Below are 13,588 nucleotides of genomic sequence, written 5' to 3' on the forward strand. Positions count from 1 at the left end.
GTGAAGAGAGATAAAGAAAATAATCTTCCTTCATGTGAGGCCTTATCATTTTGTAAAATTTCATCAAAATTTAGGAGGCATTACACTTTAAACACAAACAGACAGACAGACAGACAGGGTAATTAATTTCTATATACCCCCTGACTTTGTTTTGGGGGCTATAAAAATCAAATGTAGTAAAAAGTCCTACATCTCTGAAATATATAGAAAATGTTTCAGACAAATCAAATAAATATACAACCCTCCAAGTGTTCTTGTCATTTTTTATAATGTGTGGAGAGAATGTAATGGTAAAATGAAATAACTTTAATTATCAATTCCCAGAGGCATATAAGTGGCAAAAGAATTAAACTATGACAAACATTAGATATTTGATATCATAGTTAATACCTGCATTGGAACAGCTACAGGTGAAAACTCTTCAATACCATATTTGGTCTGTAACTTATCTGCCATATAATCTGTTGTATCATTCAAAACTGTAAATAATTATAACACTGCTGAAGAAACTTATATAGCACAAATGATTTTACCACGGTTACAAAATATTGTGGTTAGTGAAATTCTAACGAACAAAATAAGAAATAAATAAATTTTGGCTAAATGCTGTAATTTGATTGGATAATGCATTAAAGTTATTGTTCAATGGACATAACTTTTTATATGGAGACAAGCCCCTATAGAGAACTACTTTTTAATTGATCTAAACAATCATCTTTCAGCAAAAATACAATATGTTGTCTAACAATGTAATCGACAAGTTCAAGGTAATAAAACCAATATAACAGTTACATGTTAATAAAACCTAAAACAACATCTTCATGCTTTTTTTTTTCTGATGTACACATTTTTAAGTTTCAAGATGTTATAATTCATTGATAAGGAATGACAGTAATAAAAATTGTGTTCATTGAGAAATAACCTTAATTTTGGACGTTCTCATTGGACGCTACGCGGATTACCCAATGTGAATGCCTAAAATTAATGCTATTTCTCAATGGACACAATGTTTATGACAGTCATCCTTTAAACGTTCTTTGAAAGCTTAGCCTTACTTCTTTATAATTTTTGGACAATACTTACGTTTATAACTCAATATAAATAATGAAACTTTTAACGACTAATTTAACACTATATTAGCCCCGAGATGTTTAGAACTTGTTGCTTACATATGAAAGGGAGTTGTTCCATCTCCTTAATCACATTCTTACAATTGGTATAATCACAACTTAAAAATAGAACTGTACTAAATAATGAACACAGGAAATAAATGACATTTCATTAATTTTAAGATTATGGAAATGGAAGGAATTATGGTTAACAATTTAATTCTGGATTTGTCCCTAAAAAGTAATTACCATGAGCTTTTTCTACCAGTTTCTGAAACATGTATTTAAAGCTGGCAGAAAGTCTATATTCTTCATCATAAAGTTGTATGGAACAGGTCTGTCCATTACCCTTCCATGTTGTACTATCCCTTACACCAACAGCTGTAATTACTTCACCTGCATTTGAGCGTGAGCTGTACTTCTTTGATGGAGTTGACCTTAAAATCATAAATTAATTTAAATACTAAAAAGTACCAATAAGAATGAGTTTAGTTCTGTCTCAAGAGAGAGGTGATTCTGAACATCTGTGATATTCTATAATATAAAGCCGCATCATATAACCTGACCCCTTTAAGCTTTTATAGTTAAAAATGACTCTTTATGAGTCCCCAAAAACATGTGTTTAATTTAACATGCATGTAAAATTAAATGCCTCATTCTAAATACATGACATGTAACAAAATAGGCCAATAAGACAATTACCCCACTAACTATTTTTCATTAAGAAGTCCCACGACTTAAAAACATAAAATTGGAAACTGGAAGGCTTAAATAAATGAAAATTAACAATGCACCAATTTTTTTTTTAGAAACAATAAAATGTTTCACAAGGTACAGTTTTATATGACTACAGCAGTGAAACCCTAATTGGTTGGAACAAGTACAGATGCACTGTTTCAGCTTGATACAGCTCTAAATTTTGATTGCCATTAATCTTTTGACACAGGATAAGAAATTGAACTGAACCAAAGTGTTCCTTTTCCATAAATGGCTAAAAAAAAGAAAATAAATTTATAAAATAAGCACAACCACTATAATCAATCCTAGCCTTACTTTTGTAGTACAGCATTTTGTGGTACAATATAAAAAAGATCTATTCACTTATAGCAACTATTGTTCAGACATAATGGAAATGCTTATTTCTGGCCTCATCTTCCAAATGGTTCAACTCATAACCTCCAAAATCAATCTGTTTCCTGTTTGAGGTATGGCACCTTGTTGGTCAATTTCAATGAGACCCACTCACTTCAAGTCAAGTTATTATCCAGACATAGTGTGAAAAAGCTGGTTGGAGGTCCATTTTTGCCCTTATTTCTTAATGGTTCAGATCACAGCCTTTGAAATCAATCCCCAGTCTTCTTATTGTAGTAGGGTACCTTGTGGTAAAATTTCATAAAGATCAGTACACTTATACTCAAATTAGCATCAAGAAAGGAACTGTCAACAAATACCTGACAATGACACTGACAGAATGATTCCATCATACAAGCATAGTTTCATGCAGCTATATAAAAACAATAAACCCTCTCATTTTCAAAGAGGCAAAGTCCAAAAAAGAAATTATCCATCATCAACAGAATTAAACAATATCTCAAAGTTTCATGAAAATATGTGGAAGTGCTTTTTTAAAACTACATGTATAGTGCAAAGTGAGAACAATGGACAACTAACAGTATACAAAATTATGTCTCATCTACAGAGACAGGAGGGTTAAAAAATATATATATCATAATTATTAATTGAACAAATTTGGCTCTTTTTTCACTCTTTGACACATTTCCCATCTCCAGCTTCTAAAATTTTGATGCACACCGTTGAATAATTTTGCAGAAAATTGTTGATGAAGGGAGAGACATATAAGTGAAAATTACAATTCAAACATATACATGATGTGGGCTCCTTAAACTCCTTTCTGTAAGCTGCCTGTCAAATTTTTCCTGTAAAGTTGTACAACAAGCAGCTTTTACATTGACATCACCACAGAGCAAAAACACAGACAGGAAACAATACTTTTAACTAAGTCTTATGTCAAATTTCCTAGACTGATTTCCTTTAATTCTATTTTCATTACTTATGAAGGAGTATTACATATTGCATCCATTAATCTGTATCCCAGAGTACATCATCTTTCACTTAAAGAAAGAACAAAGAGAAATGAAGACAGTATTCCCTAATCACTTATTACTTTTTTAAACTAATGTCATATATTAAATTCTAGCCAGCTAATATTTTATAATAGTTTTACCCTGCTGGAGAAAAACTTGCAGGAGAGAATGGAACCATAGGACTTCTAACATTGTTTGTAAATCTCTTCAATGGAGGATTATCTGGTGTTAACTGTCTCTTCTGTTGTTGACTTGATCCTTTCTGCAAAATTAAGCAAGTGATAGAAGTTTCTACCCACTTTTAACACAAAATGACTATTTAAACTACAAACATAATTTGCAACTTCCAAATAAAGCCACTTTAAACAAAAGGTCTCCATATCCTCTTGTACTGATGAAGATGCTTTTGGGGTACCAAATTTCATGGTTTTAAGGTAGTGCTTAACCACATAAATTTTAATCCAACAAGCAACTCATAGCTATATGTCCCCCACCATTGCAAATAAGTCATAGTGCAAAAGTCCCTCAAAATGGTGTCACAATAAGATGATCAACTACAAATGGTGACTAACGACCCCACAAATCTGAACAAAATTCATCAAGCAGTTTCCAAGGAGTTGCCTCTGATCTTGTGACTGGACAGATGGACACTAGTATTTCTATATCCCCCCATGTAGTGGCCGAGGACCAAAAGTAATAAGCTCACAAGTTTCATTAAGAACAGGCTACTGTCAAAATGTAGACAGTTCAAACAGTGGAAATGGATGGTCCAACATCACAATGGGCTCCATCCCCCTATTTTTGTAGGTGTAGAGTCCATTGTCTCTGTTAAATCTGTTCAGTGATAATGAAAACCCTGTAAGCTATGGCTCAATGAAAACCCTGTAAGCTATGGCTCAATGAAAAGTAAGGTACAAGATGTTTGCTGCATAGTGACAGTTAAATTCCAGTGGCAAGCAGCTGAAACATCCTGTAACATCCTGTAACCCTGGCTTGTTTCTTCTAACTGTGATAATCATCTTTAAAGTACACATTCTCAACTTTGTTTTGACTACTTTTGATCAGAGGGACAATCATTTGATTTTTGACAGGGCTTGGAAGAATTTTAAAATAAATATTTTAACACTGACCTTTTAGAAAATTAACATTTTGATCTTGAAGATGGGAGAAAAATTTTTTGATCCATTCAAATTTATATAAAAATAAAAAAAATTGATGTGATGTATGTGGTAAAAAATGAATTTTACCTGATAAAATGGGGAAATTTACAACTTAAAACCTGCAAGTTAGGTTATCTCCCTTGGCAAGGAATATAAAAATAAGATCTATATCCTAATTAGGTACAAACCTGCTCTTTCTCAAACAGAGAAACTAGTGGTTGTAGTTTCAGACTGACAAACTGATGTTAAACATTATATCCATTTCTCCTTCGGTGCAGGGGTGTAATTGGCTACCTTCATGCACATCTACATTCATGTATGCATAATCTTCCTACTTAGCTTCATTAAAATCTATGATTTTTATTTTCTAGAATTTATTTTAAAATACTTACTTTAGAAGATGGAGTAGTTGAGTATGCATTGTACAGGTTTTCAGCCTCATTTTCATCCATACTATAGTGTTATTAAGGATAAATTTATCAGATTTTTAACTTGATGGTTTTCTTTATTCCTCTAGCCAAATCAGAAGATAACTTTCCATTTCAACACACCAATATAAAATTTCAATAGCCAGCCTAGTTTAAGTATGAACAGGATATGTCAGGTTACGAGAAGTGTTAAAATGAAAGTTTAATAAACTTCTAGTCTCCAGGGTTACAATACTAGTCAGGAAATTAGCACTGGCCATCTTAGCAATAATACTGAACAAGTTTCCTAAGAGCCTGGGTTGCTCACCTAAATGTAACCTGAATGTTGAATTAGGTATGAACTGAAATTTTTTTATATCGAGAAGCATTTCATATGTAAAGATGACACGTAAGGAACTTAGCAAACAGGTGTGCTAAATCATATGATATTAGTCTTTGTGGAAAAACTACAGGCTCTAAAGATCCTGAATCGCTCCCCAGAATTGCTGAGCGATCTCAATAAGCAACATTCTATTTTTGTAAAAGCCGCAATGTTTTTTCTTGGAAAAAAATTTCTAACACTCATACCTAAGGAACAACTACATCAATTAAATTAAATTCTGTTTAGTAGTTTCTAAGAAGAAACATTTTTAAACTAATAACATTAAAATAGCAAAAGATGTTGAAAAAAAGGGCAATAAGTCCTACTTGGCTAAACCTTACAGTTTTGGAGATATATGCGAAAACTGCTCTCTGACTCCTATGTTCTATTTTAAGTCATGGTGGCCATGTTTGTTGACCAATCATAAATCCCCACATCAGTTCTATTTTAACACATTTTAAGCAACATTCATGCCAAGTTTGGTTCCTATTGGTCTGGTAGTTTTAGAGAAGACTTAAATAACATCAAAAATTAAAAAAAGGGCAATAATTCTAACATCAGATTGACACAAAAATTTCGACACAGATATAGCTTATCATGCTGTACACTTTTACCTCATCTGAATTGACTAAACCTGATGATTTAAGAGATATACGTGAAAAACTTCTGACTGATGTTTCATTTTTAGGAACAGTGGTCATGTTTTCAACGGATCAATAAATCCCCACATCAGTTCTATGCAAAATACTATAAGGAAAATTCATACATAGTTTTGGTATAATAGTCCAATAATTTCAAAGGAGAAAAGTTTTTGAGAATTTGTTTATCAACACGACGACAGACAGATGCCAAGTGATAGCAATAGCTCACAAGGCCATAGGGAAGTGGCTGGGGAGTGAAAATGGTAATCAATCTTCCATGAGAGAGGAAGAAGTGACTAGAGAGAAAAAAAGGGAATCAACCTTGGTATCTTCTATGGGGGTAGTGACTGGATAGAAAAAAAGGTAACCAACCTTGGTATCTTCCATGAGGGAAGTGGCTAGGGAGCAAAATTAGTAATCAACCTTGGTACCTTCCATGGGTGTAGTGACTGAAGAGAAAAGAAGGAAATCAACCTTGGTATACTTCTATGGGGGTAGTGACTGGAGAGAAAAGAAGGTAACCAACCTTGGTATCTTCCATGAGGGTAGTGACTGGAGAGTGAAAATGGTAATCAACCTTGGTATCTTCCATGTGGGTAGTTATTGAAGAGAAAACAAGGTAATCAACCTTGGTATTTTCCATGAGGGTAGTGACTGGAGAAAAAAGAAGGTAATCAACCTTGGTACTTTCTATGAAGAAAGTGGCTGGAGAGAAAAGAAAAGAATCAACCTTGGTATATTCCATGTGGGTAGTGACTGGAGAGAAAAGGTAATCAACCTTGGTATCTTCTATGAAGAAAGGAATCAACCTTGGTATATTCCATGTGGGTAGTGACTGGAGAGAAAAGAAGGTAATCAACCTTGGTATTTTCTATGAAGGAAGTGGCTGGAGAGAAAAGAAAAGAATCAACATTGGTATATTCCATGTGGGTAGTGACTGGAGAGAAAAGGTAATCAACCTTGGTATCTTCTATGAAGAAAGGAATCAACCTTGGTATATTCCATGTGGGTAGTGACTGGAGAGAAAAAAAGGTAATCAACCTTGGTATTTTCTATGAAGGAAGTGGCTGGAGAGAAAAGAAAAGAATCAACCTTGGTATACTCCATGTGGGTAGTGTATTGATGGAAATAGACCTTGATATTTTTTATAAGGGAAGAGACTGAACCTGTTCTACCTTATAACAACGTTATTGTTAATTCAGTTTGCAAGCCATTGTTTATTAGCCACGGTTTCAATCTCAACCACAGTATAATGAAAGGATTTACCAGAAATATACATCTTCAGAGTGACCTCCAGTACACTCAGGTGTTTACAACTTTTTTAGTATGAATAAAAACATTTTCAATACAGTTTTACATGTATGTACAATAAAGACTCATACAATATGATCATGTAAAGTACACTTAACTGTCAATACATTTCTTTATAAACATTGAACAATCAGAAAAAAAAAACAGAGAAATAAAAGATTTGACTTCCTTTACAAATCCCTTTTACATACAGGAGAAAAGTAAGTTAATTGGATAATTAATTGATAATCCTAAAGAGCATGAAAATGTCCAATAACCATTTCCATTGCATTAAAAATATTTTGGTTTCTACAAATAAATCAAGAGGAAAACAGATTCCTGTTGTACAACAGTAGATTATAAAAGGATACCCTTCCTGAATTGTGTTAATGTCATAACATTCTTGCTTGATAGTAGTTCTTGCTGGAGTCCTAGGAGTCTTTGATCCTTTTTTACACAGTCTCTGAAAAGAAAAAAAAAATTATGCTGTCAGACATCCTGATTTCAGAATGTAACAAAATGAATTAAACAAAACATATTATACACCTATACTAAAGAGAAAAACTACAGCACTTATACATACAATAAACACAATCCTTACATTTTGATGTTGTTCTGTTTCAAAACTCAAAAACAAACCAGAGGCTCTAGAGAGCCAGAATCGCTCATCTGGCATGATATCTACATTTCTTTTTTTTTGTGTAAAAACAGCCTTGTGAAATCACACTGGTCATTTAGTGCTGGATACTCTAAGGAACAATTATATCAACTTTCAATGAATTCTGTCAGTTGATTTTGAGACGATTAAGTAATAACATAAAAATAGCAAAACATTACCAAAAAGGGCAATAACTCCAACATGGATTAATGGATTTTCAAAAAATTTCATGGGTGAAAAGTCTACATATTTTTATTTTTGATCTTATATTTAAATTGCCATAGTAAACAGAAATTAGCATTCAGTTTTTCATATAACCCGTATTCTTAGGAGATAATAGTTATGTAGAATGCACTGTAGATTTCAAAATTAAGGGAGATAACTCAGTAAATGACACTCAAATACAATAGAATCTATTATATATTTCTAATGATGTTTTTGTATTCATAAATGATGAAATTTAAAATAAAAATATTACATCTTTTATTATGAAATAAATCCTAAATTAAAGAAACAAACGATGCCAATTGACTACTTTTAAAACGGGTTACCGCTAACATGCTGAGTTTCTGTGTTTTTTTTTTTTTAAATAACTTATTTTAAATTTTAGTATTTAATTTTCCGCAGAACAAACATCAAAATGTGCAACTAAATATTTGTTATTTTATCATTTACTTTAACATGATATATGTTTACTGATGAATTATGATTTAACTTATTTTTCATAACTGGTTTTACAAAAATTATACATGCATGCTAGAAATATTATTAAAGACGTGCTTTCTCCTTAGTACATGATAACAATTTGAAAGACTACTGGAAGTTGACTGACTCTAAAAGACAACCAATTCAAACGTAATTGTAATTGGGATCTGAGTGATCTGTAAATAATACTAAAAGGGTGAGACGCCTTGTACTATTAACTTGGCAAAGTGCACTCAAAGAAATGTTGTCTTCAAGTTCTGACTGCTCTGAGAGTGCTAGTGATGAAGATTTCGATACCCAGCAATGTGACTTTTCAGGACAATTAGCATAAATCAAGATTTCATGCAAAGAAAATTTCCGATCTTAGGAGTGTTCTCCAGGTCCACACTCCTGTAATTCCAGCCCATAAAACAAAATGTAGTGAGATGTGATATTTCGATCCCTTCTACTATGTATTTTAGGAAGATGTACTTTTATGTGACAGACAGACAGACAGACTATTCTTAAAAATATAAATTGAACCCATTCTCGAAAACTACTAATTTGAATTTTTAACGTTCTTGACTACTCTTAGGAGTCTCACATGTAGTATTTTAAAGTGCTTTATAAATTAAGTGATTATTAGATTTAGGACTATAGTTTAAAAAAAAAATTAAAATAAAATATATACTTAAGAAATTAATAAAAAAAATAGAAAGAAAAACAATTATTGAATAATTAAAAAACATTATAATAAAAATCGTAAAACAGGAATAAAATACAGTCATGGCAAAATTGATTTTTGATGTGCTGGACCGAATGACAATTAAACTTTTTTCCTTGTACGTTCAACTACAAAATCTGAAATTTTCTGCCGGACCAAAGGAAAATAACACTGGACATCACCTTCGGTCAGATGAATTTCGACTGAAAATATGTGAATATAATAAAGTATAAAAAGTTATATTTAGATTCATTACTATAGTAAAACAAAATACATAAAATAATAATAACAATATAATAAATTCTTGAATAATTAATTACACTAAAAAGAATTATCTTTGAACCGAAACACATGAAAAAAAAAGTAGAAAAGGAAAATCGGGTGACACTGGTAATATAGGTAATATTCCAACAGTATACTGTACTAACTATACATAGGAAATCTGGGCAATAAACACAGGAGGAAATGGGGAAGGTGGGGTAATAATTTACGCTGCCGTATGACACAAGTGACAGGTAAAAAACTATACAGAGGAAATAAGGGCAATAAACAAAGGAAAAGGTATCAATTCTGCACATAGTGGACTATATTCTATTCACATGTTAATCAACCCGTTTTTGCGAAACACAAAAAAATGTACCTTTGCTTAGAGGATTGAAATTAATCAAAAAGTTCATGGAGAATGAAAATACTCCTGAAAAAAATTGTGATTCAATAATTCGTGGATTTAATTTCTTTTTTTTTTCTAAACCTTACCAACATCAAAACCTACAATGAGACGTTAGATGGGAAAAAATACAAAGATTACCACCAGACTTCTTTCAAAACAGCATTCATCACAGTGTTCTTCGCAGATAAGTTGACTCTGCTGTATACCTATGTTGATGCTGTGACAGGGACATTTATGTCAACCAACCATAGCTCGTGCAGTGAAAACTTCATCCTTGAGTCAGGGATGATAAAGATACTTTTCCAAGAGCCACTGAATGTGAATTAACTGTCTACCTTGCACTGCATATTGTAATTGATTTAATCAGTCTTTATTTGGTCACTTCGATTTTTGGCCTTGCGGTCATTAGACATATCGATAAAGCCCACAATTGAATACAAAGCCACCTGTGGCCAATCACAAGACTTCCGTAGTAAAAGATTCTGATATTACGATGACGATTTTAGGCTTACTATAAATATTTGAGATGTTCTAGTTGGTTTTTTTTTGGTCAGTATAGTGTTCAAAATGCATATGCAAAATTGAAAAAAATTGTGAACTCACACTATAATAATAGAAACAATTGTTGGAACATTGACATTTTTATATTTGTTAGTTTCCTTTTTCCTCAATCCAAAATGTTTTCTTTGGTTATCTGATATTTCTGTTCAAGACTAAGTTTATCAAGACAAGAGTATCATTAACAACACATCAAAATGTATTACTGATGATAGCCAATTAAAGATATATTATACTAGTCAGGCCTTACAAAAAGAGAATCTATTACTTAGATATATAACAAGATCATCAAATGTTTTACATTTTTACTGAATTATTCTTTAGTGGTTGACATGAACTAACACCATGACATGATTGTATGCGTTTTTTCAAAGCATGAAAAATAAAAATTTCAATTTAGTGTAAGCTTGTTCTAAGCATCTAAGCAAGTTCATTTTACTTTTTGTCTTCAACCTTTGTTAAATGTACAAAAATATTTTTTAAAAATGAACATTCGATAGAATTGATTTTTTTTTTAAACTTTTAGTCAAATTGTTCAATTTTCACTAAAGACTAGAGTACAACCAATAATGGGCAATGTCTTGAAAAGCCAGGGCAACTTTTTGGCAGTGTCAGAGGGCCAAATTACATCCGGTGACTTCTTGGCCCAAGTAACCCACAATGTCAACCTTGGTTTATATCAATCTTTTAGTAACTGTTTTGTGACAGTTTTAGGGGAGAAAACTTCAGTCAGTAAATAAGAATAAAAATGATGCAAATATCACCATCAAAGCAGCTAATAAGAGAAACAATCTTAAATAAAAAACTGCAAATATTTGGAAGGGGTGAAAATTTTCAAGATTATGGGAAACAGAAACTACAATGTTCTTAGAAAGCGTAGTGAGCCCCCACCCTTAGTAAAAAAAAGAAAATGAAACACAGTTTTCTCAAAAATTATTGGGAATTTATTTAGGGCTAATATAGGTGAAATACCACCTTCAGGCAAAAATTATACAGATAATTGCAGATTGTCAAATATGTGAGGATTTTATAGAAAATACAGGGCTGCTGAAAAGCCTACTTTTGTACACAAATCATACTTCTCTGTCAAACTGATCCAATGTGTCAAGTGTCATTTGTATACCAGTGTGAGTATGGGAGAAGGCTACCCATTCTGATGTGAGTTTGTCTGCAACCAAGTTGTACTGTATACATAGTTCTTGCACTAAAGGAAAGAGAAGGGCATTACTATATTACAAGTAAAAATAATTAATATTTTCTCTGTAAATTTAATGTTCTGAGACATATTTCCACATAGCCCTAATTTCCTCTGACCTGCAACCCTCCTCTAAAAAAGAGGAGGGTTGCAGGGTCAGAGGAAATTCAGACTAATTTCCACATAACTATTACTGTTCTTGTAGACTTTGAATCTTATATCCTTTCTTTGTCTAAAATAACAAATTTAAACCAGTTTCCACCAGATTCAGCTTAATGATGAATGTGAAAGTCGTCTATATTCAAACATTAAAATGGTTTGAAATTCAGAAAGTATCTTATCCTTTAAGAATGTAGTCATTCAATAAAATATTTAAAACATTGAAATTGATGAATAATCTAAAAGACTTATTGAAAATGAATCTTGCTGTGCTCTTTTGTAGTTAATTAATCAGATCAGCACAATAGTGGATCCAGAGGGAATGCAGGGGGTTGGCACCCCCTTTTATAGAAAAATTTGTCATTTTCGTGTGTAATATGGAAAAAATGGTCTTTGCACCTCCGTTTCTTCAGAGAAACCCGGGCTGGCACCCCACCTTTTCAAAGAGTCTGGATCTGCCCGTTCTATGAGGTGACAGCGAGTGCCGCGAAGCACTGTGAGCTCTACGGTTATTACGTGTACTTTCTAAATTTCCCTTAAGGTTCCTCAATATACTAACAAAAAAAAAAGTCGTCCCGGAAGTAACAAAAAGTGACTGTCCTTATGGAGAAAATTCTTCATCATTTCTTTCAATCAAACAAATAAAAAAATATAGGTTAAGATTATGTTTCAGTAAAAATAAATTCATCTTTTCTGATAGTTTTCAAGTCTTTTTTAATTTGTTTTACTTATTTAAAGAAGTGAATGTTATGTTCTTAAAAACTTCGGGAAACATGTGAATGTATGTACGTGTATCTCCGCTGTTACACTGTTGCTGTTGTAAAGAACCTAACCTGCCTTGGAAAAAAATATAACTCCAATTTTATTATCAAAATTGAAACATAGCTTTTCTAAGCAAGGAAAGGCAATCATTTTCTTGTTTGGAATTTGCAGCTGTCATCTGAATTTTGATTACGTCATATGATATGTGTAAAATATTCCCACCATCCGTGGAGAACTGTAATATTTCCGGTATCTGTACATGTACAGATTGATCTGACATGCCAAAACTGAAATGGATGTTGCTAAAGATGCCCTTAACAGTCGAACAGCAAAAAGCGTCTGTGACCCCGAAATCCTTTGATCTCATTTGCAGTGACCCATGAGCAGATAACTCTAAAAATAGCGGCAATCAATATCCCGGGAAAATGTTTACGTTTCCCCTGCTTCAAAGAATCATTAAATTAATTAAAATCAATTGAAAAATAGGTAAACAAAAAATAGTATCATATACGAAAATAAATTCTTCAGCTAAATGACGTCAACAAAAACATTTCTGAAGGACCAATGAGGAAAAAGAACGCATAAAAAATCCCCCTCTCGAAGAACAAGATTCCATTATTTCGATTTTCAGCCAATGGAAAAGCTGACAGAATTGCATTTCACACGTCATATCTATTAAAAGAAGGGTTTTCTAGATAGGTTGACTAATGAACTTCAAGATAAGAAAGCAATTCCACGTTCAAGGTCGCTCTCAATGTTTATTTGCAATGCTTCGGAGGTTACCCAAAAAGCACGTTGTCATTATTATTCTCGCGTATTTGCACTCATAATTCCTCCAAATCGACTTCGTATGGTAAACTTAGAGTTGGAAATGAGTCATATATTATTCATTCCATTTTAACTTGGTTATCCTGTGTAGGTTTTGGAAGTATATATTTGCTTATTTGCACCTCCCCTTTTTTCCCATTCCTTTGTTTTGCTTTGACAGTTTGAGAAAATATGACAATATTTTACCCACAATTGAAACATTATGGACTTTCTTCTTATATCTATTGTAAAATACCATACAAGGATTTATCATGAC

At 32.4% G+C, this 13,588-nt stretch overlaps 1 protein-coding gene across 3 annotated transcripts in view; it reads right to left on the minus strand.

The window, feature by feature from the left end:
• Positions 1 to 13,588, minus strand: part of LOC148624049 (DNA polymerase alpha subunit B-like) — a 38,060-nt gene that overhangs the window by 17,258 nt on the left and 7,214 nt on the right. For all 3 annotated transcript variants that reach the window (XM_088566494.1, XM_088566495.1, XM_088566493.1), the window contains 6 exons: positions 11,468 to 11,592; positions 7,466 to 7,557; positions 4,767 to 4,827; positions 3,355 to 3,476; positions 1,359 to 1,546; positions 391 to 479 (listed from right to left, as the gene is read on the minus strand). In XM_088566494.1, coding sequence (XP_088422620.1) covers positions 391 to 479; positions 1,359 to 1,546; positions 3,355 to 3,476; positions 4,767 to 4,827; positions 7,466 to 7,557; positions 11,468 to 11,592 — 677 coding nt within the window. The remainder of the gene's footprint in view (positions 1 to 390; positions 480 to 1,358; positions 1,547 to 3,354; positions 3,477 to 4,766; positions 4,828 to 7,465; positions 7,558 to 11,467; positions 11,593 to 13,588) is intronic.

This window comes from Perna viridis, chromosome 2 (assembly GCF_037379345.1).
Source record: "Perna viridis isolate PV_CMFRI_1.1 ecotype Kerala chromosome 2, ASM3737934v1, whole genome shotgun sequence".
NCBI lineage: Eukaryota > Metazoa > Mollusca > Bivalvia > Mytilida > Mytilidae > Perna > Perna viridis.